This window comes from Papilio polytes, unplaced genomic scaffold, assembly GCF_000836215.1.
Source record: "Papilio polytes unplaced genomic scaffold, Ppol_1.0 DF824180.1, whole genome shotgun sequence".
In the NCBI taxonomy this organism is placed as follows: domain Eukaryota; kingdom Metazoa; phylum Arthropoda; class Insecta; order Lepidoptera; family Papilionidae; genus Papilio; species Papilio polytes.
The window spans coordinates 2,277,012-2,302,375 of record NW_013525024.1 but is presented as its reverse complement, the minus strand read 5'-3'; the positions used below and the strand labels follow the sequence as shown (position 1 = coordinate 2,302,375).

The 25,364-nt window shown below is 33.4% G+C and overlaps 5 protein-coding genes across 5 annotated transcripts; 3 read left to right on the top strand and 2 right to left on the bottom strand.

The window, feature by feature from the left end:
- Nucleotides 1-426: 426 nt before the first annotated feature.
- LOC106111086 lies at nucleotides 427-2,612 on the bottom strand. The gene is made up of 2 exons (XM_013293058.1): nucleotides 2,474-2,612; nucleotides 427-2,272 (listed from the first exon to the last, which is right to left on the bottom strand). Exon 2 carries the CDS (start codon nucleotides 2,255-2,257, stop codon nucleotides 572-574), a length of 1,686 nt encoding a protein of 561 aa, XP_013148512.1. The 5' UTR covers nucleotides 2,258-2,272; nucleotides 2,474-2,612; the 3' UTR covers nucleotides 427-571.
- Nucleotides 2,613-3,566: 954 nt separating this feature from the next.
- LOC106111097 (THAP domain-containing protein 1-like) lies at nucleotides 3,567-5,915 on the bottom strand. The gene is made up of 3 exons (XM_013293069.1): nucleotides 5,789-5,915; nucleotides 5,463-5,640; nucleotides 3,567-4,695 (listed from the first exon to the last, which is right to left on the bottom strand). Exons 1-3 carry the CDS (start codon nucleotides 5,857-5,859, stop codon nucleotides 4,267-4,269), a joined length of 678 nt encoding a protein of 225 aa, XP_013148523.1. The 5' UTR covers nucleotides 5,860-5,915; the 3' UTR covers nucleotides 3,567-4,266.
- A 717-nt stretch (nucleotides 5,916-6,632) lies between these two features.
- On the top strand, nucleotides 6,633-18,351 carry LOC106111185 (replication factor C subunit 1). Its single transcript, XM_013293198.1, has 18 exons — nucleotides 6,633-6,804; nucleotides 8,173-8,262; nucleotides 8,370-8,994; nucleotides 9,068-9,177; nucleotides 9,284-9,412; nucleotides 10,008-10,377; nucleotides 10,692-10,803; nucleotides 11,350-11,477; nucleotides 11,931-12,077; nucleotides 12,548-12,631; nucleotides 13,206-13,354; nucleotides 14,156-14,350; nucleotides 14,829-14,980; nucleotides 15,289-15,397; nucleotides 16,116-16,261; nucleotides 16,579-16,792; nucleotides 17,245-17,415; nucleotides 17,967-18,351. Exons 1-18 carry the CDS (start codon nucleotides 6,796-6,798, stop codon nucleotides 18,042-18,044), a joined length of 3,018 nt encoding a protein of 1,005 aa, XP_013148652.1. The 5' UTR covers nucleotides 6,633-6,795; the 3' UTR covers nucleotides 18,045-18,351.
- A 1,426-nt stretch (nucleotides 18,352-19,777) lies between these two features.
- LOC106111186 lies at nucleotides 19,778-20,149 on the top strand. Its single transcript, XM_013293200.1, has one exon. It carries the CDS (start codon nucleotides 19,849-19,851, stop codon nucleotides 20,119-20,121), a length of 273 nt encoding a protein of 90 aa, XP_013148654.1. The 5' UTR covers nucleotides 19,778-19,848; the 3' UTR covers nucleotides 20,122-20,149.
- Nucleotides 20,150-20,487: 338 nt separating this feature from the next.
- LOC106111075 (probable aspartate aminotransferase, cytoplasmic) lies at nucleotides 20,488-24,972 on the top strand. Its single transcript, XM_013293046.1, has 4 exons — nucleotides 20,488-20,727; nucleotides 21,474-21,581; nucleotides 23,628-23,701; nucleotides 24,724-24,972. Exons 1-4 carry the CDS (start codon nucleotides 20,616-20,618, stop codon nucleotides 24,955-24,957), a joined length of 528 nt encoding a protein of 175 aa, XP_013148500.1. The 5' UTR covers nucleotides 20,488-20,615; the 3' UTR covers nucleotides 24,958-24,972.
- The last annotated feature ends 392 nt before the right edge of the window (nucleotides 24,973-25,364 follow it).

Genomic DNA, 25,364 nt, shown 5'->3' with positions numbered 1-25,364 from the left:
ATGCGAGGTACAAATTTTATTACTATGTGATATTCATATTTATTTGATAGTATTTATGTTAATGCCTTATGGGATGGTTAATTTAGCCTTAAAATGTTTATTGTTTAGTATTATTCAAGATTTACGAACGTTTGTATTAATATAAACCCTAATAAATTACATGATTTAAATGAGTTTGTTTTTTGTTTCTGCCCGATGGATCTTTGCGTCATCTTGCAAAAAAATCCTTTATTTTGCAAAAATCCATATAATTTAAAAACAGCGCCCTCTATCTGTGAGTAACGTAATACAGAAATATAGCGAGAGATAGCGCTGTTAATAATTTCTATAGTATACAAACATTAACATGCAACTTCATGCTAATTATGCAAATAATTGAATTGGAACTATTTTAATTACAATCACGAATAATGAAAAAGACGTAAGTAATTAAAATATAGTATTTATCCCATAAAAATTAAATGCATCTTAAACAACATATATCTTAAATAGTAATACTTGCAGCTAAAACTCTATTCACAAAGTTAATATTCCTATCAAGATTCTAACAATTACGTTTTAAAAATAACGGTCAATGCTTCGATGGGGGTGTGGTGAACGAATTGACGTCCAGCTCTGTTCCGGACGTCGTCGACTTGGCCTGTGACGCTTTAGAGGCGACGCGGCGCGCCCACGCCAGGTCACGCGAGTTCCTCGATTTGCGTCCGTGAGATTTGGAACTATCCGATGTAATTGACTGTTCCGACGTAGAGCTGCCCGACCACGGCGAGCCCGTGTCCCGATGCTCGCGACAGTAAGTCAACTCTGAATGAGAGTTTGTGCTTGTAGAGTACATTTGCCCTCGTTTCGGTCTAGTTCGTTTAACTATTTTCACTTCAGATATGGACGTTTCTATTTTTGGCGGGCTTTTTGATCGAATCGCTGCAACGTTTTCGCCACTGCCTTCCTGGTTAACAACCGGTAAGGAATCTTCTTCGCTCGTTTCTTCATTATCGCTCATGATAACCGCCATCGTCTCTGTATTATCGTGGAGATCGTAAATCTTTTCTGTCCTTATTGAATTGCGAGAAGATATTTTCGTTTTTGCCGGCAAACGCCTTAGACGCGCGCGCTGACTATAAAATAACGAGCTGTGTTGAGAACGCAAAACTGCGGGATTAACGAGTTCATCCTTTGTAAAAGCCATTATATTTTGATATTTTTGCTGACGCTCTGTACAATGACACCCATTACTTTTACCAAGTAAAAAAGTGTAACAAATTTGTGACAGACAAATAACGGCAGCGGCTAATATTACTAGAATGACATATAGTTTTGGAGTCCAATCTGGGTCCATGTAAACATACGTCTCACTTAGGCCCTTCCAGGGATGCCATCTGGAGACCACTCGCTCTTCGTTTTCGTATAGGTTGCGACGTGACAAGCCTTTGCCGTAGCTTTGCACCGCGGCGGCTATTCGTAACACTCCTCCAAAAGCTGAGTAAAGTCTTTCATCTGCGAGATGCGGTGCCACGTCATTTTGCATCCAATGCCACATATCATTATTAAAATTTAAGAAGTCGACGTGCCGACATGTGATCGGGGAATGGTGTAAAATACATCTCGTCGCTGTCGTGTAGTACTTGAGCAGAATGTTTTCTGATCGCGGCGAAGACAAACTGACCATACCTCCTGATTTAAAAGGCAGAGCGATCGCTGACGGTTCTTCCTTGTCGTCCAGCTTGGGAACCGGGATGTGGATGCAGGAGTTTACATCTCTCTTCATGACCAAACCCGAACACGGATTTAAGAGTTTTCCGTGTCTAACAAAAACCTTAACGACGGTTAAATTGGACCACTGCGGAATACGATCCGGTCTAGCCCAACCTAAACCTTGGGTATTCAAAAGTAACTTGATTTGTTCTAGAAAGTTATGTAATTCTCTGACATCTCTATAAGGTACGTAACCAGCGTAATATGAAAATCTAGCAGTAGGCAAAATTTCTTTGGTCAAATGAGCGCCGATGGTGTCGGCGAGAGCTGCCTTCAGAAGAGCGGCACAGTGAGAGTTTGTTTCTTTACCAACATTACGAAGAGCTTGACGAAAGTACTTTTGCATCTCCCTTAAATACCTACCGTTCATTTTTTCTGGATTTACACTGGGTGGCATGGCCAATTCAAAAATCCTTCTCGCCCGTAATTTGGCCAAATCATCCTCGCTCCAACATTCGTTTTTATTTAATTTGTTGTAAAAAATTGCCGACCCAACATGTGACATAGGAGCACATGCCACCTGAGTAAATATAAATAATAATAACATGTAAATCATACAGAAATATGTGATAATAAATTTGTTATAGTACGAAAATAAGGCTGACAAATGTGTGTCATAAAAATGAAGAACGTCATAAAAGCAGGCAAAAGTAAAAACACTTGCTAAAATCTAAAAAGTTGTATGGTTTTATGTTTTTGTCTTAGAATAGTCGACAAGTACCTGCTCATACGTGATAATCGATCATATTCTACCCTATCATTTTTTAAGTATGTTTTCTTTTCACGGATTTTTCAGTCGTCCAATATTTCTAGTCTGTATAATGATTCCTTTAACAGATCTATGTATAGTGCCACAAGGATATATTGGCACCTTTTTGACATTGACAAGGGGGCACCTCTGTTCATTTAAGGTTACCAGCTAGGTAATATTTCCACATTCAAGGGATTTTTTTCTGATTTAAATACAAAAATACAAATTCTGCACGGACTCTTGATGCTTAAAATGTAACTAGGAAATGCTCTTGACTTCGTTTGTCGGGGAGAAGACTCTATAATTCTTCTTAACTTCTGTAGCAAATTTTTGGCAGTGCTCTGACAAGCTATGTCACTTTTACCATGATATTCAATTGACACATATTTTCACAAAATTACCGGGAGCCAAAAGAGCTATACTACGTACCACAGGAATGAGCTAAAGTTGCAAAATTGATGCCAAGCGAGAGCTCCCATAACTGTACCTTTTATCCCTCTCAGGCGATGGAGGCCATATTGAAACTATGATAATTATAATAAAATATTCGTGACCTGACGACACAGATCATTGTTCCAGATGGATTTTAATCAAAGGTGCTAATGATAAACTCGCCCTATGCGGCACTATACATTTCCCGTTTTTGTTTATTTTTCATACTCGCGTTATATAGGTTCTTATGTAATGGTTCTTGTGGGACACGACAAGTGGCTAGATTAAGATAAAATTACGCTAAGTTACCCAATTTAGTAAATTTTATTAATTGAGAAGAACAAAACAATTAAGTTTACATCTAAGTTTAATGCTTAATCTTATTAACTAACTAAAGCTGCCTTCTGAAATTCGTGTCCCCAGACTTAGCTCGTTCCATATATTTTTAGTTGATTCTTATTTTGCATTAGAAGATAAACGTAGACCGAGTTAGGAATTCGCAAACGCCTTCACCAATTGAATATCATGCCGATCTTCAACTATAAATTGAGAAAAATTTGATGGATCTAAAAATGTATGTGCTTTGATATAAAAATTCTTGGACAACGTACATGATAATTTTATTATTATGTACGTTTTTAATTATTGATTTGATAATATAATAAACAGTTTTTCAATGTACTTCAGAATTACAAATACAAATCTGGAAACATGCTTAAGTTTTCCTCGATCAATAAAGCATGCAGAAAATTGTGATATGTCGACACAGTAGTTGTGATGTAAGGTTTTGTGATCCAATAAAATCACAAGACAATTTGTACAAGAAATTCTGTCAATGTTCCGATTCACGATAAATCCAGCAATACAATAAAGATCTGTTTAAAATCAGAAACACAGGCATTATCTAAGATGTCCAACGAATCATTTATTGATGTCAACTGATCCGTATTACATTTTCCACAATAGCACTCTTTTTGTTCCTAAATTCGAGTATAGAAGTCAATTCATAATCATCAGTTAGTAGCTAGTATTTCTGCCTCAGCTGATGTAATGCGTCCTAAGTCAAGAAACTTTAGTGCTTGTCACTGTTCTTCTGATACGTAATGAGTGAGCGATTTGCCATCGCATGAAATTAGAGCTACATTCCGAAACTAATCATCATTCTTTAACGACACATTTTATAAATTCTAATACTTCACTAATAAAATCAACATTACATTCGTTGGTGGTTACTATTTTTCGGAGACTGGCTGGATGTGGTAAGAAAATGTGATTCCTTAAAAATTTATAAGGTTTGGCAGAATGGTAATACAAAGAGAGAGCGAATTGTTTCATTTCGGCATTATATCTGATGCCTTTATTACTCTTGTGTTAATATGTTTTATATCTGGAAAATTATTCTTTAACGCGGTTTGGACTTGATCGAAATTACTACATTTTCTTTTTTTGATATCTTGTAGATTTTTTATTTGAATATCACGTCTATGTAATTTCTGCATCAGAATTTTAATTTTTTGCTTTAGCAGTTCACTATACGGATCTTTTATATCAGTTTGTATACTGGCATTTTTCAATTTGAAGTTGCTCTTAGGTTCCACTTGATAAAATTTCTTAGCCAGAGGCTCTGCCGGTAGGTTTATAAATTCCTGCTGAATACAATGTTTCTTAGATGGAGGTTCTACTGATAGCACAAACTTGTCAGATTTGCTACTACATGGTATTTGAATATCACATAATACTTTTATTTTCTTTATTGCTAGCTGTAACAGAAATCATCAGATCAGATAAGTATACTTACTTTTATGATCACGATGAATACTGAACCCTTTTTTACGTAGTTAAATGCCAAGGGGCCAAGATTGGGAATATGTCGAACTCGCACAGACTAAATCCCCATGGTTTTTTTTTTATAATACAAGGAGGCAAACGAGCAAGCGGCCACCTGAATTCACCGAAATAGAAAGCGACCGCTGCCCATAAACATCCGCAGTTGCAGATACGTTGCCTACCCATATTGACGGAGGAGGAGACACATAAAGAGTACATTTCCCCTTCCTGTGCGTCTCCTCCACCGTCAATCCACTCTTACTTCCCATCCTTTCCTCTCAATAAAAAGGTGGAAAGGTAAAGTGACTAAATCAGGCCTCCGGCACCACACTCGTCAGACGAAACGCGGAATTTCTTCCACTTCCCCACGGTGGTCGCCAACATCGCTAAAAAAGCAATACTTAGGCCTACCTCAAGATACCTATATGTTAGTACATAAAATACTTTGTTCATCTTATGAATGCGAATATTGTAAAATTTGTAAGCTACTCACGAAATAATCGATTTCAATATGAAGTTAAAATATAAATATTACAATAGAAATTCATAATGAATTCATCAATATGAAGAGTAACGTTTTTCGAAATGTGTGAGTAAATCATCAGGTTTTGAGAAATTTTCCATACAAAATAAATAAATCAAACTATTTCAACTCTGGTTTCGCAATCCAACGGACGTAAAATGCTACAAAATTACTAACTAGCAAAAAAACGGAGGGAACTGCATCATGTTTTAATACTGGTCGTGATAAACCAGCAACATAATCTTGATCTTTAAAATGTTTGCTACATACAACTGAGGCATTGGTCAATTTTCTGGTAGAGCTCATGGGTATAACTTTTATCCACATTTCCTTAACATTAGCATCTCTAGGAAATCTGAAATTGAAACAAAGTTATTTTAAAAGGGAAAGGAATAAAAAATAGGTATTTAAGTTATTTGTTTTTGAACTAGGATTCCTAGGATTGGATAGATAAGCATGGTCGCGATAATTCTTCACTAACAAATTATGTTTAAAACTATTACCTATGAAAAGACAAACCACAATCAGTATAATACTCCCTTCCGCAAGCCTCCACGATACAAGTTCTCACCATTTTAACAAAAATTCTTTAAAAACCACGGGTTTCAAAAACTCCGCCATTAAAGTCCGAGTCGGCGATGTCTTGTGGTGTTGTCAGTTTAGGTGTCCGAATTTGTGCCGAATTTCAAACAAATAATGAAAGCCTTTACCTAGTAATTGTACATATTACTTCTATTCATTTCAAATTACAGTGACCGAACCCATAGTTGCAACGTGTTTTGTGCAACTGCAACTTCATTTCATAAAATTAACAAGGATTTTAGTTCTTAACGTAAACGTGTAACAAGGGAACTACTGTGTATACTCAGAAATATAATAAGAAACTGGCTGTCTGATGATTTTATAACGCACCGTTTGTACTACTGCACCGGGCATTCGACAAAGTTTGTACTGTGCGTTTATTGCAAACATGAAACAATCATTAACATTTCTATTATTCTCTAAAGTAGATAAGCACTTAGTTACACAATTTACAATATATAATGTTAAGGCTATTCCTCCCCTTACTGTCTAAACCGAGAGTATTGCTAAAATTTGCTACAAAAGTTCTTTAATTATAGAGTCTTCACCCCGACAAACGAAGTCAAGAGCATTTCCCTGTTATATTTTAAAATACAGATACTTCCTTTAGTTTTTGGGGTTTGTTTTCAAAACGGACGAATTTCCCTTTATTGTTGATATATTACTTTGCTGATAGCCCTAAATGCTCAGAGGCGCCCTCTTGTCAATGTCAAAAAGGTTCCACAATATCCCTGTTATAAGCGTTATAGTTTCAATATTTAAAATTCTGAACGCTTATTACGAGAAGTTATTATTATGTTTTATTTAGATAAAGTGCTAATGTTGTAATCGTTATAAATTTAATTTAACAGACAACGATAATTGAAGTATGAAATTATAGAAATTCGTTTTTATTTCATGGTTTTATACATCGCAATAAAATAAAATAATGTCTAGGGTAAGCTAATTTAAACTTCTCATTTTCTTTCTTCGCAATAAAAATAATAATTCAGCCACATTCACACATTAATCCCACAATTAGATAAATATAGAGTATCAAATAAAATTAATTGCGTCTAATTATCTTACAAGAATAAAAGTAGTCCCTTTTGTCCTAATATTTATCGCTAATGTTGATACATACAAGAGACCAATAGAAATCTGATAAACTGAAGCAGACAAAAAGATTTTGGACTCAGTCGAAAAACGTATCAAAATATCTTATTTAATAGGTTATGTTAGTGTGTTTACAAATACTTTTGAATCGTTTTAAAGACTTAATAAAGGTTTATAAAAATATTAATAGTTACATTTTAAGCTTGTCCAGAATTTATAAAACAAGCATTACACTAATTAATATTTAATAATTGTTTTGTTAAGAGATGACTTGGGATATGAACACTACCATAAATGACCACCTTAGTTGACTTCAAGAAGTCTTAATATTGAGTTATTAAATTAATTAATTAATGAAGATTTACCAATTAACCTTACAGTCATTTAATTTTACTTATTTCATTTGTTATACTTTCTTCTTAATATTTGTTGAAAAAATACATAAAACTTGACAAATTTATTTATATTGGATTAACAAGAAAACATATGAATATAGATATACCTAAAGGGAATGTTAGGTAAAAACTCGACCAAAGTGAACTCAGTTTATGGCTGATAGCCCTTATGATATGCATTCACAATTTATCATTAAACTTCAAATATAGTCAGAGACTGATAAAATAGTAGATAAGAATATTATCTTTATGTTAAGGTGGTGGTGGCATTGTGTAAATTAAATTACATTCTTACTCAATCATACTTCATACTAATATTATAAATGCGAAAGTTAAGATGGATGGATGTTTGTTAGAGTTTGTAGCCTAAATGGCTGAACGGATTTCGAACAAATTTGGTATAGATGTAGAGAATATTATGATGAGAACACATAGGCTACTCGCTTTTGTTTTTTTTAATGCTATGTGGGTGAAAACTAGTCTGGTCATAAAGGGAAAATCGATCAATAGTTATTCATTTGACTGTTGTAAAGCAAATATAAAATGGTATAACAAGATGTAAATTGTTTATAGCTTTGGTACATTGAAGTTATGTTTTATTATGTTCATGTAAATAAAACATTAGTGTTTTAAATAAAACTGATAATTGTGAACTAAACTTTATAGAAATGATAGTTGCATTTTGTACTTGGATATACTTTTTATCGCAAAACTATTGTTTTGTAGTTTTTCGAGTTTGTATTATTTATGTGATACTTACAATGGCTTTTACTGTAACAAAAAAAACATCTAGACACAAGTTAAAATATTTTCAGGATATTCGTTCATTTTTTAAATCAAAAACAGTTGTGAAAGATGATGATAGTGATGTTATACCGGAGTCACCGCAAATGGAGATCAAAAAGGTACTTACTTCCTATTTATTAAATTTGTGTATTAAAAAGATTTAAGTAAATATAAACAACTTCTGTATGTTAAAAGTATGTAATTATTTCAAACTGTGTATTTTTAGGAGAAGAAATCAAGAAGAAAGAGAGCAATTTCAGATGATTCCGATGAAGAGCTTCAGCAGAAGAAAATTCAAAAGAAAGGAACCAAAGAGGATTTGAGTAAAAGAAAACAAAAGAAGGCTAGTCATAACACATTAAAAGAGGTTAAACCTATTGATCTATTTGCCAATACATCGATAAAACGAAGTGAACCATTAGTTAAGAAAAATAAAAAGACCGAAACTGGAATTCATTCAGATGACGAGTTTGAAAAGAGTTTGATGGAACTGGATCAAATTGAAGAATCAGTAATTACAAAGAAGGCAAATAATGACAATAAAGAAACAAATGAAACAGAAACAATTGAATTTATAAATAAAAAAGTTAAAGATGATGGAACAAAAACGAAAAAAAGCCCTGCAAAAAAAGAACATAGTCTTAAACTGGAGAAAAGAAATGAGAAATCAAAGGAGACAAAGAAAGGTTTTGAAAAAGATTCACACAGTAATGATAAACATGTTTCTGATGTTAAAATGAATAGTGTTGAACGAAAAGAGGCAGATTTCAGTGAATTCATAGAAAATAGTCAGATAGATGAAGTTCCTAACGGCAAAAAACGAAAAATGAATAAAAGTCTTAATGAATCTGGTAAAAAAACAATTATTATAATCATTTTTTTATTATAATCTTAAACAGTAAATAATGTTGGAACATATTTTAGTATTAACAGATGAAGAAAGACATGAGAGGAAAATCATGTCTGCCGCACTCTACAAGATTTATTTAAATAGATCTGGGCCTAAACATTTAGGTGAAAAAGAAATTCCAAAGGTATAGGAGGAGATTTACTAGTTTTTTTAAACTTTCCTTATTATTAACTTGATTATTCCACAAAGTTGTAAAACATCATAGTCCAAAAAAAATCATTGTTTTGCAGGGTACACCAGACTGTTTGAAAGATTGTGCCTTTATTCTAACTGGAGTACTGGATTCGTTTGAAAAAGAAGAAATTACAAAAGCAATTAATAGTTTTGGAGGATGTGTTAAAAGTGCAGTAACAAAAAAGGTAAATCATAATTATTGTGTGTGTCGCAGTTCCACCAAAGCGATCTAAGAGCTTGGTGGCCTCCCGATCCTCTTCTCTCCTCTTGAGGGAGCCCTCAAGCTTAGTTACTCATAAACGAGGTTTAGGCTAAGCGCCATCTGCGCTCGGCCACCTCAAGCCCGGTGAATCTGTAAATGCCTCTTCAAAGCAAACAGTGGCCATTCAGTCACAAAAATAAAAAAAGAACATAATTTTATTTCTCATGTTTTACTTAAAGCATTAATTTTAGTCCCTTTCCCTCTCCATCCTTTTCTTAAGAGGGAAGGGTGGGAAGGAAAAGTGGATTTGACGGTGGAGGACGCATAGGAAGGGGAAATGTCCTCTTTATGTGCGTCTCCTCCTACGTCAATTAAAGGTAGGCAACGCATCTGCAATCGCTTTCCATTTAGGTGGATTCAGGTGGCCGCTTGCTGGTTTGCCACCTTATATTATAAAAAAAAAGCAGTCCCATTGATTTTAATTTATACTCCTTGTTAATATTTTAACAGACAAGTGACTATGCAATAAGTGGAATAAAATCAATAGGATATTTAATGGAAAAAGTTGTCAATTCCAGGTAACTCATGTCCTTGCAGGCGAGGATCCAGGGCCAGCAAAGCTGGCTAAAGCTGAAGAATTGGGAATCAAAATAATCAATGAAGATGACTTCTTACAAATGATTATAGATTTATCTAACAAAAATAAAATTACAGTAAAGGAGGAACCCAAAAAAGAAAAATCCAAGTCGCCTACAGATAAAAAAGCAAAGCATACTAAAAAAGATGTGAAAGAAATAAAAATTAAATCTAAAAGTGAAATAAAGACAGAAACGAAAATAGAAAAAATGGATACAAGTTATAGTATGAGTAAAAGTAAATCTGAAGGAACAACGGATCAAAAAGAAAATTCTAATAAAGATATAGAGAAACCAGAAACAAGCAGTACTGGTATGTTTTTTTTTATTTTCATGTTGTAATGTGGTTTTATACTGATATATGCACATATAAATCCTCATTGAGTGTAAACTCACACAACATCCCTGTATGTACAACAAATTGTACAAAGGAACACAAAACAATATACTTTCCTGCACCTCAATAAGAAAAGTAAAAAAAAAAACACATTTCTTTACTTCCAAAGACAAAGATGTGGAGACTTGTACATTTGAAAAATAAATTATTCAGTTTTTTAACCAGTGGAAACAGACTTAATTCAACATAATTGTTATTTATAGTATTTAATTAAAATACATGTTTTGCAGTTTTCAAATCCGGAGCACAGACAGTGAACACCATGTTGTGGGTCGACAAATACAAACCAGAGAGTGTTAAACAAATTATAGGTCAACATGGCCCTAATAGTAATGTTACAAAGTGAGTTTTTATACAAAAGTACCCAATTTTTGGCAATTTTTTTAAAAACCTTGGACAAGGTCATAAATAATGGAAAAACATTATATGCCTATAATTTTTTTTACCAATACACACCAATTTTATTCATTTTACGAGCCGTCGCCCGCAAACTTCTTTAGCGTAGAAATCTAGCCTAGTAAAGTTTATCCCCTTGTTTACTAGAACCGTTTTATAAAGGGGTAAAAAGGTTGTCTTTAAAATTCTCTCCATCAACTACCTTCCCAATAAAGTACTGTTAAAATCGGCCCAGCTATTTTGAAGATTACCGGGAACCGACTTGCGGACAGACAAAAAATTTTCGTTATCATCAGCACAAAACATCATCGCGAAATTTTGAATTTTGAAGTTTTTTATTATTACATTCAGACACTTTCATTTTAATTATTGCATAGGTACTACGAAATATGTCTTGAGAGTTTTAGTATCTATTTCTCATATTATATGTTAAATAATGGGTTCCCTTAGGGTCTAGACTCTGACTACTACTTCTTAATGTAAATAACACAGGTTAACAAATTGGTTGACAAAATGGTATACCAATAGAAAAGCTAAACTTCCAAAGCCAAATCCATGGGCTAAGAATGATGATGGTGGATATTATAAAGCTGCCTTACTGTCCGGACCTCCTGGTGTTGGTGAGTAATGCCTAGTGTTTTTTTTTTAGTATAATTAGATTTTTGTTAATGTACTAATATTTCCTTTAACCAATCCAACTAAGGCTAGGATATGTTTCACGACAATTGTCGAACTCTCGACCGCAAGATCACCAACCCATTAAGCTATTGGCGCTTATTATTTAAATAAAAACAGTTACACACTTTAGTTCTATGTTTTTAACTCATGCATATATAAATTCAATCATCCAAGAATCCAAATTACCGAAAATTACAAAATATGCCGTTTAAATATGATGAAAATATTAAGGGCCTACCAAATTGTAAATTGCCTAATAACAATGCAACATGTGAAATATGGAAATATCAGATTTTGTTACCTTATCTGACAGTGACACTTTTAAGCTATCTGAGCTATCAGCCAGTGGCGGGACAGGTCCTAAGGCTTTAGTATGAATTGTATTTTGTTTGAAGGTAAAACAACAACAGTGTCGTTGGTATGCAAAGAATTAGGCTTTGATATGGTGGAGTTCAATGCATCGGATACAAGGAATAAAACATTAATAAAGGAACAGATCGGTGAATTACTCACTACAACTACATTATCAGGATATGCCAGAGGTATGTAATGTTCACTTGACTATCATGGTTGACTATGGCCTAATCAGCCAAACTTAGGTCCGAGCCCCTCGGTGGGGACATATAGTGAGCTGGTGATGAATTGTGTTCAGAATTGAATGAATTTTAAATACTAGCTGTTGCTCGCGACGTCGTTCGTGAAATTACAAAATGTAGCCTATGTTACGCACTGATAATGTAACTTTTTAATGGTGAAAGATTTTTTTAAATCGGCCCAGTAGTTTTTGAGTTATTTCAATACATGCAAAGATACAAATCTTTTCTCTTTATAATGTTAATATAGATTCGTCTGCGTGAAATAAGATAGCCTATGTTACTAACAGATAAATTACTATTCTTAATTATAGTTACTGTTCTTTTAATGAATTTTATTTAAGCTTTTAAGTGGTAAAAGTTGTCAAGCACAGATTTTGTTATGAAAATGTAATAAATATAGTTATGGTATATTACAGGTGATACAAGTAAACAAGCCATATCAAAAAAACATGTTTTAGTAATGGATGAAGTTGATGGTATGGCTGGTAATGAAGACCGAGGTAAGTCTATCAAAATAACTAATAGATAATAATTTTATTATTTGGACTAGCATTTTATAGCCTGTTCTATTTTTTTTTTTAATTTCGTGACTTCAAACTTTCAACTGACATCAAAGTGATTTGATGGCTTGTTCCGTTTACCTAACCAGTTAGGTAACAAGATTTTTTTTTCCGATTTCGTAACCGGGTAGGGTGCAAATACTTTTCTATTTTCCGTGCCATCTATTACTATTATTATTATTATTAATTGCATTTTTGCGTGCCGAAGGCCCAACTTTGGTCGCCTTATGTTAAAAAATAAAGTAGTAGGTAGTAGGACTGGAATAATAAAAATCGCGAACAAACGTAAAATATCAATTAGATCGATATTAAATTGCGCCTACTATGTGGTTTTGAAATCGATAACTGATCCTTTTAACATATGATTGATGGCATGAAACTAGCAAAGTGTACCCACCCTAGCAAAAAAACTTGACTGGTTAGGAAAACGGAAAAAAAATTCGTATTACCTGACTGGTTAGGTAAATTCAGTTAGGTAAACATAAGCCGATTTGATGTGTATTATTGTATATAGGTGGTCTACAGGAATTAATTGGTTTAATAAAGTCAAGTTCAGTGCCGATCATCTGCATGTGCAATGATAGAAATAGCCAGAAGATGCGTTCGCTGGTTAATTATTGCTATGACCTGAGGTTCAACAGACCCACAGTCGCTCAGATTAAGGTATTTGAGTTTCCATACAAACTATCATACTTCACACTAATATTATAAATGCGAAAGTTTAGATAGATGGATGGATGGATGGATGTTTGTTAGAGTTTGTAGCCTAAACGGCGGAACGGATTTTGATGAAATTTGGTATAGATGTAGAGAATAGTCTGCAAGAACACTTTTGTTTTTTTTTTAATTTCACGCGAACGGAGTCGCGGGCCAAAGCTAGTATAATATAATATATATAATCGATAATGTAGAGAGGAAAAATTTGTATTTTTGGATTTTAGTATGTATCGAAATAACTCAAAAACTACTGGACCGACTTCAAAAATTCTTTCACCATTAAAAGCTATGTTATCAGTGACTTAGGTTATATTTTCTTATTCCACTTAGACGAACTCGCGAGAAACAGCTCTCTTTATAAATTTCAATAGCACCTTTATGTTTGCTTATGTCAATAAAACCCACAAAATATTAATATTATCATTAGAAGTAGACCGAAATAAATGTAATGTCGTATGAGAATTATTTTGCGCTGTCTCAAACTGCTATTTAACATAATATTTTAGGTAACAATTTATAACTAGCTTTCGCTCACGTCTTTGTCCTTGTAAAAATATTTATAAACATAGCCTAATGTTACTATTAATGTACCATTCTAATGATGAAAGAAATTTCGTTATCTGTCCATTGGTTTTTAAATTAATTACATACATGAATACAAACTTATATTAGAATAGATATTATGAGCATGATTTAACACATTTTATAGTACAACAAGAAAAACTGAAATTAATTATTATTTTTCAGTCAGCGTTATTGTCGACGTGTTACAAAGAGAAGGTCAAGATATCTGGCGATGCGCTGTCGCAGTTGATCGTGGCGTCCGGCCAGGATGTCCGCCAGACTTTGCATCTGCTCTCCATATGGGCTGCCGACTCCAACCTCGCTGACACTGAACGACTCAAGAATGATGCTAAAAACATCAAGAAAGATGTCAAATTGGTAATTCATTTATTCATCACAAAGACATTTGAATAATATATAGACGAGGCATAGTGAACAAAATTTATTCATATCAGTTGTCAATGTTTGTACACTTTGTTTTCATCATCTATGTTTGTGATGGTTATATGTGAAAAATGTTGCAAGTATCAACTATGCCTCCTCTATGTATTTGAATCTTTTTTATTTATCGGGAATCGAAAATTAAATTATACGAGAAATACAAAAATCCATGCTTTAAATGGGTTTTTTTTATTATTTTCTGCATGCAATAAAATCAATTCCACGTTTAAAAAAATCACATTTTGTAATATCTGTAAAAAATATATTCTTTAAAATTCTACATTGTGTACAATATTAAAATTAACTGAGAAATATAAAAAATCTGATGGATTCTTATATTTTTTTAACATTTCGGAGTGTATTGAATATTCATATAAATAATATATTTACATAAATATGTTTTATATCTTCTCAGGGTCCGTGGGAAGCTGTAAGGAAGGTGTTTTCAGAGTCTGAACATAAGAAGATGTCAATCAATGAGAGATCTGATCTGTTCTTCTACGACTACAGCCTCGCGCCGCTCTTTGTGCAAGAAAACTACTTACAAGTCACACCACACTGTCCCAAGTAACATATTATTTATTTTTTATGATACGAATAACCCGTAAACATCTTTAGCGCGAAATAAAAAAGTTCGTCAGCTACCTTCCAAAGTCCGTTAAAATCAGCGCAGCCGTTTGAGAGATTACCTTGAACAATTTTTTTTTATTGGTCTAGTGGATTCTTATAATAGTGTAGATGAAATATAAAAAAGAATTAGAAAAAAAAAATATGATAGATTAATAATGAGGTAACAGTTTGAAATGTAATTTTTTGTCAAAAATAACACATAGGATGTGCTCATGTGTATATATTTACTTAATACGAATGAGCAGGGAGGCGGTGTTGGACCGTGTGAGCATGGCCGCGGACAGCATCAGCCTGGGCGACCTGGTGGAGGCGAGGATACGAGGCAGTCAGGCTTGGAACTTGCTGCCTATACAGGTGTGCCATTTTTAAATAATTCATTTTCAGATAAATAATGAGCTGATAAATATTCAAATACAGTTCTCTTGTAGCAAACAAATTATTGTTGTTTTTTTATACTATTTTTGATGGTCGATATCATTAACAGTAAACGAGATGTTTCTAAAGTAATTGTGTATATATCCCGTTGGGTCGTTTGATCTATAGACTGATCAGCCCAACGGGAAACTCGACTCGGCGACGTCGACTGACTTGTCGAGAATCGTTATTGCTAACTAAATGTATTTTTGACTAAGGGTGCTCTAATGTTTTGACAATAATGTGAGTTCATACAGCAAATGGTAGTACTGCTCTGTCTTATCTGGTGTAGTTAGCATGGTATGGATATGTTATGGGGAATGAATCGCATGTAACAAAGAAAATGTTAGTTATGAGTGTGGTACGCCGGTAAAGGAGTGGGAAGAGATGGATGTATTGCGTGAAAGGTGACATGATCAAGAAAGGTGTGATGACTGAGAAGATGCATGATAGAGTTATTTGGAAGACAAAAACCCAGTGTACCCTAAGGGGGTAGGAGGTGTTTTTTTTTTGCTCCTGCCGCACTCGTCGCTCCCCTGACATATATTCCTAAGGGATTAATTTTCAAAAAAAGTTTCCAGTGTGTCCGAATTTGGAATTAGTTAGGGGTGATTTTTTTTTATGAGATGATGATTAATGAGTGTTGTAATGTTGTCAGGCGATGTACAGCTCCGTGATCCCGGGGCAGGCGATGGCGGGGCACGTGGCGGCGCAGATCCAGTTCCCCGGCTGGCTCGGGAAGAACTCGCGCGCCGGCAAGCTGCGCCGCCTCGCGCAGGAGATACACGCGCACACCAGGCTCAGGTGAAACTGGATTCTAAAAATATCAAATACGTTTGAAAATTATCTCTACTTTCCAAAAAATAATAACCATCTTACTTTATAAAAATGTCGACTAAATGAACAAAGCCTGCAAGAATCGGTCACAAAACCAAAGTCTCTAGATAAAAATACGAAATAATAAATTTGTTAAATCTACGTGAGATATTATCAAAAAAAATTAAGAACAGCTAACAAAGGCTTACTTCTGATGATCATTGTCCTGAAGATGGATTCTCGAAACTAATCGGTTTCTTTATCAGAGTTTAAATTTGGTGATTTCATTATTTTGTATATTTCAGCACCTCCGGTTCCAAGTCTTCAATATTCCTGGACTACGCTAGTCACCTGCGCGAGGCGGTGGTGGGGCCGCTGCTGACGCATAAGGCTGACGGCATCCAGCAGTCCCTTGACATCCTGGAGTCTTACCACCTTCTGAGGGAGGATTTGGACTCACTCATAGAACTGTCTCTGTGGCCCGGGCAACGGAATCCTATGATATTGATTGATTCTAAAGTAAATTAAATTATATTTCACTTACACAGATTGCACTAGCTGATAAAGTTATTCACCCTGATCCTGTTGAATTTGTAAATTAACTTAACGTTACAGTATTCGGCTATAAGTTATTTCAACATTTTTTTTTAATTTCGAAATTTTGAAAACTACTTCTGCGATTGGCGCTAATTTACAGTAGTGACAGTTAAGCATTTTTGTTTAATTTTCTTCTGCTTAGGATCCTTGTTTATGAATGTATTAAAATGCATCATTTAAATTTATATTTTACACTGTCCAAAATTTTTTTCATTAACGATTATTAATTTATTTATTCACACAAGAGAAAAAAAAAACGACATTCTCACATATTTCTTATATGTACACCTCATGGACATTTAAAAAATATATAGACAAGGCATGAACAATTTTTTATTGCCAGAACATTGGTGTAACGAATGTCAATGATGTAGGTGAAGGCATCAATGACCCGTCTCTACAACAAGCGAGCGGGCGCGCTGCCGTACGCGGCGGGCGGCGTGCGGCGCGCGCGCAACAAGGACGACGAACACGAGTTAGAGCAGGACGAGGATATCCCTGATGTACAGGAAGATAGCGACCCGGAGAACGACGCTATGATCAAGGTAATCATACTAATATTATAAATGCGAAAGTTGAGATGGATGGATGGATGTTTGTTAGAGTTTGTAGCCTAAATGGCAGAACGGATTTTGATGAAATTTTGTATAGATGTAGAGGACAGTCTGGAAAAACACATAGGCTACTAACTTTTGTTTTTTTTTAATCTACATATCAGCTCAAGGTTTACATGTGATAAATCTACCTGTCTACGTACCCTTCTGACGGCCGAATTCGATGAAAAATCGAAGCGACCACAATCTACAGACATCCGCAGTTGCAGATGCATTGCCTACCTTAAATTGATGGAGGAAGAGATATATGTAAAGATGATGTCTCCTCTTCCACTGCTTCTCCTGCATCAAATCCTCTTTCTAAACTAAAAGTAGACTAAAATGAACTAAAACGGCAATTTTAGACAAAAAATAGACTGCCGAACCTTGAGCTGCCGAGATTTTTGTTAAAAAAAATTATACCTTACAGAATGTGTTCCAAGTACAAGCTATTTTAAAGCATCTTGTACTATTATTAATATCCAATTTACTTGATTTTACAGAAAAAGAAAGTCAATACAGATAAAGCAACACCTAAAGATAAACCGAGCTCAAGTAAAGAAAAAAAGAAAAAGAAATAATTTTACTAACTACAATGTACTACTTGAATGCCAATACCAAATTCTTGTATATTCTCTGATAACAGTCCAACATGTAAAATATGTGATGAAAATATCCGATTTTGTGTCTAGTGCCGTAATGTTTAAGCTATCTGAGCCTCTATCAGCCAGTGGTGGGACATGCCCTAAATGATATTAAATTGCATAAAAATGTTTCCTACAAATCCTTGCCCAATGGTACAAATACAGTATTAATGTTTTAAAACCTCACTAATTACAGTTTTAACTGAACAGTCAAAATGTACAGTTAAAACTGATGTGTGTACGATTTACAAAGTAAAATTAGAATCTCATTCTATTTTTTTTTTTATTCCTAAGATGTGATTTATTACTTTTTTGAAGATCATGTTCATAAACCATATTTTATAATTGAAATTTTAAGTACTCTAGTTTGAACAAAGTATGATCTATACATCCCTGACAATTCCTTTAAATTAAATAGATCTATGCAAGCAGCACTTTTTACTTTTGAATTAAAGCAATAGTTTTTTACGTTGTTAAATAATTTAATGTACCTTTTTTATTTAAACATGGTTTTTCAGTACCAAAAAAATAATACAAGGTTTTTAACATGGAAGTTTTTTATTTGAAACATTTCTTCATTATTATAGTTTATATAATTAATGGGTGTTTGATTATGTTTAAGAAGTAATTAAGTTGGTAATAAAGGTTTTTTTCAAAGTAGTTGCTTATTTGATATTCAAATATTTGCAGCACCGACCACTAAGATGTATGAATGTTTTGTTATGCTTCAAATACAAGTAAATAAATATATGTATTGTTTCATTTTCATCTAATATTATATCTCCTTTACATCCTTAAACAACAGGTATTTATAAAACGTTACTGTAGTGTTTAGAGGGTGTGACAAAAGTTTTTAAGTAATTTTTCTGGATATACTTGATTGGTCTATTTATTATTAAATAATACAAACAACATTGCTTACTAGCCGTGCACAGAAGTTACAATGACACAAGTAAATAATAAAACAAATCATAATATAACCAAGTTTATTACATAATTGCCACTAATTTCACGATTCTGCTCTGTTCTTTTTTAATCCTTGCGAATTTTCGCTACTCTAGGGTCGTCAGGTCTCATGATTAAATAAACCTGTTTGTATCTTTTGTTATCTCCATCCCTTTTATTGTAATTATAAACACCTAAACATCCTAAGCCAATACCAACGATAGCAAGGCCTGTGGATGCCATCACTTCTGGAATTTCATGCCAACCTTGTTGGAAAAGTTGTCCAATTGTTCTTCTTGTGGCCGGAGCAGCCATTTGTGAAGCCGTATACAAATTTTGCTACCAAATTGGGGCGTAAAAAATGGGATTTTCTTCTCTTCGATGAGGTTTTGTCTTGGTTTTGATACTTCTTACTATTTCAAATGTCAGCTAGTTGACAGTTGACACACACTGTCATATGTGACAGTAAAATTAACAGCTTGGTCCTTTTGATTTTAATTAACAGTTGGCTGTAAGTCTTTTAGCCATTTTTTTCGACAAAACAACTTAAAAACAATAAATCTTGAGATTTGACCAGTAATTTTAAGCAAGCTGGCGCGAATAAAATGTAACAATAACTAAGCTATAGACGACGGTTTTTATACATTTGCAGCTGAACTTGTATGTTTATAACCAGTACAAGAGATAGTAAAGAAAAGTAAATTGTTACTAGAATTTGACAAATACAATTAATTTGACAAGGCGATAGACCCAATATTTTAAATCGACATAAAATTTTATTCTGTAAACGTCCAATATGCCGATGCCTAAGACAATTGGTCATCAAATTAAGTTCGCTAATACTTTATCAGGATTGATCAGGCGAGGTTGGTGGGAAATTCCAGAGATTATGGGTTCAAGTTGTATGGCTGCGATCGGAATTGTTCTTGGTATTGTTGGAGTCTATAACTATGAACAAAGAAATGGAGATAATAAGGAGTTCAAATCTGTATATATGATTATGAGACCAGATGATCCAAGAGTCTGTCTTTTAAATAATCCAGTTTATACAAAATATAAAAGATTTTAAGTTTAGTAAATACAGTTTGTAGACGAAATGGCTCATTTATTGTATTATCTCATGGAGGTTGCCAATTCATAATAATTTTAATCGTATTTAGAACTATTGTGCAAAGAAGTATACCTTAGCATTTTAGTATTAAAACGCACCTTAAATGTATCGCGAACCATTATTTCTAGGCTTATTTTATTGTTCATATTAACAATTATGATCAATAACATGTATTAAAAGCTTCTAAGTAATAAGCGTAGAAAGTGCGTCTGCACCGTGGCAACTTGGTGGCAACCGAGGGTCTTAAAGACCTTTGGCATTGTTGCCATATAAAATGTGAATGAACGTGCCAGAAACTTAAGATGAACGCTGCTAGACTGCTCAACGCAAAATGACATTGGTTGACGTTTGAAGGTCACGCGATAATTTTCAAACAAAATAAGTTTGCATGTCTGATAAGTTTTCAGTTTAGTTAAATCAGCATTACTGCGGTAAGATTACTTTATAAAAAAATGGCTTCGCGTTTTGCCGGTGTTGAGCAAGGACCTCCAATCGAAGTCTTCCAACTTAATAAACGTTTTATCGATGACACATTTAAAAATAAAGTCAATTTAACAATTGGGGGTAAGTTTAAAAATGTTTAACTTTTTAATATAAATTGTTTTAAATTCGTATCATCGAAGTGTAACATTCATATTGATTAAAATTTTGAATACACAATTCATTATGTAACCGGCCGGTAGGTTCTTGTTTTTATTTATTGATGTAAATATTGTATTTATTTATTCATTATTTAAAATTTTAGATTATGTATGAAAATAATTTGTATAATTTAGGTTGATTACAGCATAGCTTTATGAAGGTCAAATCTTTACCTAAACTATAATCTACAAATGACTCAACTTAAATAATTTTCCCACATTCACTTGAGCTCTTTGACTATTATGAGGATGGGTGTAATTAAGTCAATCTATCCAAACATAATGTTCTGTATTTATTAAGAACTTTTCATGGTTATGTTAAATTAAATAAACATAAGTAAGCAGAAAGCATTTCAAGATTTCAGTACTAAATTTTACTAGCATTTTTCAATATGTCAAATGTATTTTTATGGATGTTAGAAAGCTTCCTATTATATAGAAATACTTGTTTTACATTGAATATGCTCTGAAACTACAGAACTGATTCAAAAAATTTTACAATTAAAACCTATATAATCATTGAATTACATAGTCTATATTTTTAGTAGATTTTTCTTTAATTTTTCAGTATAATATTAAATGTGTTAATAATGTCAAGATCACAAAACATGGAATATCATACTTATGTATTAATCATTTTACATATTGATTTATTTTCCTTTAATGTAGCATATAGAGATGAAAATGGTAAACCATGGGTGCTGCCAGTGGTACGCAGAACAGAAAAGCAGATGGCAGAGGATGACTCCTTGCTACATGAATATCTACCAGTACTTGGTAAGAATCGCCTGATGAGCCCTTTTTCATGAATGTTACTTAGTTTGGTATATGTTGATGAATTGTTAACTTAAATTGTAGGTTATTTCCCAAGAGTTGTTTTAGTTTGAGGTAACTTAGAACAACAGTATAATATAAAATGCAAAGACAAATTGTTCATGTTTATTATTCTATAGTAGTACCTAAGTTCTAGCATCCAAATCTTCTTAATAGGAACCTGATATTTAAGAAATGAATTTGAGGGCTCTGACATTGCTTATCTTACTAATATAAATGTGAAAGTTTAGATAGATGGATGGATGTTTGTTAGAGTTTGTAGCCTAAATGGCTGAACACATTTCAACGAAATTTTGTATAAATGTGAAGAATAGTCTGAAAAAACACATAAGCTACTCACTTTTGTTTTTTTTGATTCCACGCGAACAGAGTCGCGAGCGAAAGCTAGTATATGATACAGATTAAATAAAAGGTAATAATTTTTAAAACAATTAAATGACTTAAATATAAAGTTAATATAAGAAGTGTTTGTTTATGTGTAAATGGATGTACAAATTATAATTGTGTATACACAAATTTCTATTCTTGTATGTTTATGTTATCTGTTGACAAAGTGATAAATAATATAAATAGAAGAGTAAATAGAATTTTTAGTTGGACAGTATCCAGCTATGCAGTTGTTTATGAGGAACTATGCCAACTAGTTATTTTTACAAGTTACCATGTCTATATTGGTACAGTTATAAAAAGTAACTCTATTTTAAACATGAATTATTTACAAGTAACTTAATAGATTCAGTGTCATGGGAATGCCTTTCTAGATTTTTTATGCGAAAATAATACAAGTTTATTGGAAAACTAATTACCTTATTAAAACATTCGTGAGACATTATACTATATGATTTTTAACACGCCTAAAACTCACGTGGGGACTTTCGGTGTAGGCACCGACCAGTTTCTCATACACCGAAAGTTCCCACGTGAGTTTTAGCCGTGTTATAAATCATATATTATTGGAAAACAGTTTTAATAAACAAATGAAAGACTGCAGTGTATTTATGTAAAAATACTAAATTATTAACTGAAATATGTTTGTTATCCTAAACATATTTTTTTAAATCCTACTCATGATGCTCCATTTCATTAGTTAACAAAGATTAATCAATGAAAGAAATTTCAATCGAAATAGATTGAAGTCAACGTTTTTATCTGACTTTAATCTAAAATTACATTAGTTCATTTCAAAACTTATCTCTCCGAGTATTAGCTAACAATACCTCATTAGCTATCGTCTTATCTTGTTAGTGATAGGTTATCGGAATAAAACCATAGATTTTTAGTAGCCTATAACAAATTTACATCAACAATTGATATTAGACTTCATAAGATATGAAATAGAGTACATTTTACAATGTACGTGTCGTGATATCGAAACTTGCCGAACAGTACGTCAAGTTTATCTTTATTTTTGCATAACAGTAGCTGATGATGTCAAGGTTATTAACCCTGCAATAAAAAAAGAATTAAGGCACCTAAGATCTTAAACTTTCTAAGTGAAATAGTAAGCCATGTTGGTTGTCTAAAGATATTAAATAAAAGACCAACTTTATGAGATACCCCGATTTATCTTGGGAATACAAAGAAAGGATTATCATTCAAAACTCTTAAGATAATTTTAAACTATTGTATCTTTTGCGTGCAATTTGGCACAATTACGAGAGCGAACGGACGAGGTACGGGCAACTGGAATTGACACGAAGGCCACGAGCTCGATAACAATAATGACCACAAATGATTCATAGAAATATTTTTTTAGAATTTTGACAACATCGAAACATCAATATCACGTCGTTAAACAACTTATTTTGTGACTCCTTAACAACACTTGGAATTCTAAAAACTCTTGTACCGTTGAAATAATCTTAAAATTCCGATACTAAGGAATCTTTGGCTAATTGTAGCCTGCAACCTCTTCTCTCCATCACCAGCAAAAGCTAGTATAATGTTGGTTATATTAAGGGCGCTGTTAATTGTTATGTTGTATTCCAGGCTTGGACCAGTTTACGTCAGCGTCAGTGTCGATGTTGCTAGGAGAAGATAACCCCGTGATCGCTGAAGGTCGTGTAAGTATTTTGTACTATTATAACAACCAAATATAGTAGAACCCAGCATTTAGCAATATATATTGTCAGTTGATTGTTAATCCACATCCTAATGGAAGTACAGTCGCGGAAATCCGCGGTGTACCTTTAAAAAAATGCCTTGTTCATTGCAACGAGACAAACTCCGCTTCTTCCTACAAATAACTAATTAGCAGTGAGTGCAAATGAAGGGATAATAATGAAAAGAAACTTTCCGTATTTCACCAACCGAGTTCTTTTCGTACAGATATATTTATAAGCTGCGTTGTATTGGTTTCATTCCGCGTCTCGTTTCAAATGTTCAAACTATTGTAACTTTTAAGGTGGAATACCGCCAGTTTCCCTGATTGTACTTGAGTACTGTTTGATATCTTCCAATCATGTTGGATTAACTCATCCAGTTATGTAAATGTTTACACAAACATTATCTTGACGCAAACACGATGATGTGACGATCGATACTTGATACGTTTATATTGAGTAACGAATGATCGAATGTGATGAAATAAAGCAGCGAGTGTTGGTAAATAAGCAATCGAACCGATATTTACATTAAATAAACGTATTTAAATTAATGTATGTTTTTTCTTATCAATAACCGACGAGCAGCAACTTCTTTATCGGAATGTAGGTTTTTCATACAATTATGTTAAGATCCGTTATGGTATGAGCCAGATATATGAGCTATGGTAAAAAGCTGTAAATTAAAATGTCCTAACCCTTAAGCCTGATTTTTAAAGCGATGTACAAAATGTAAAGTGTACCCATTAATGCTCTTTTTACTAACGCGCTACAGTAGTAAAAAATCAAAACGATATTTTGATATATTTTCGTGATAGCTTCTTTATGTTTTCTAACTTGAAGATTATCTGTCAAAGGTATGTTACCTTTAAACAGCCAATTATCAAATATGAAAATTCAGGTATTTAAGGGTTAATTGACCTTTTTAAATGTGCCCATGCCCTTAAGGAATATAGACTTTATAAAGATTTTTCGTATGTTAGGCATTCGGTGTGCAAACGCTGTCAGGCACTGGAGGTCTGCGTGTGGGTGCGGAGTTCCTCAACAAGCATCTTAAGTACACCACATTCTACTACTCCGACCCGACATGGGGTAAGTGGAATCTTCTTCTTCTTCTTCTTGAAGTTCATAGCTACACGGCTCGTTGGCTTCTTAAGAGCCGCAAGTCTCTTTGGCTTTTTAAGTGTGGCTCTAAATTTTTAACATTTTGTAAGTAGATGCCAGCACATTGATTACATTTATAACAGTTTGTAATATTCAATATAAGTCAGTATGTAATATTGTTTTATTTGGTGTACTACTATGTACTGTGATGTAAATTTACTAAACAAATAGATATAGCTCCCAACATCTTTTTAATTTTTATATTTTATTCTTTGGTTAATAAGTTTGCTGCCCACTGTCCTAGTGTAGGTTTTATTTTATTTGTAATTCTTCAATATATAGATAGATGGATGTTTGTTAGAGTTTGTGACCTAAACGGCTGAACGGATCTAGATCAAATTTTGCACTGATGTACAATAGTCTCTAAGCATACATAGCCTATTTACTTTTGTTTTAATTCCACGCAGACTGAGTCGCGGGCGACAGTTAATCTATGAATGAAATGTGAATGTTTATATAC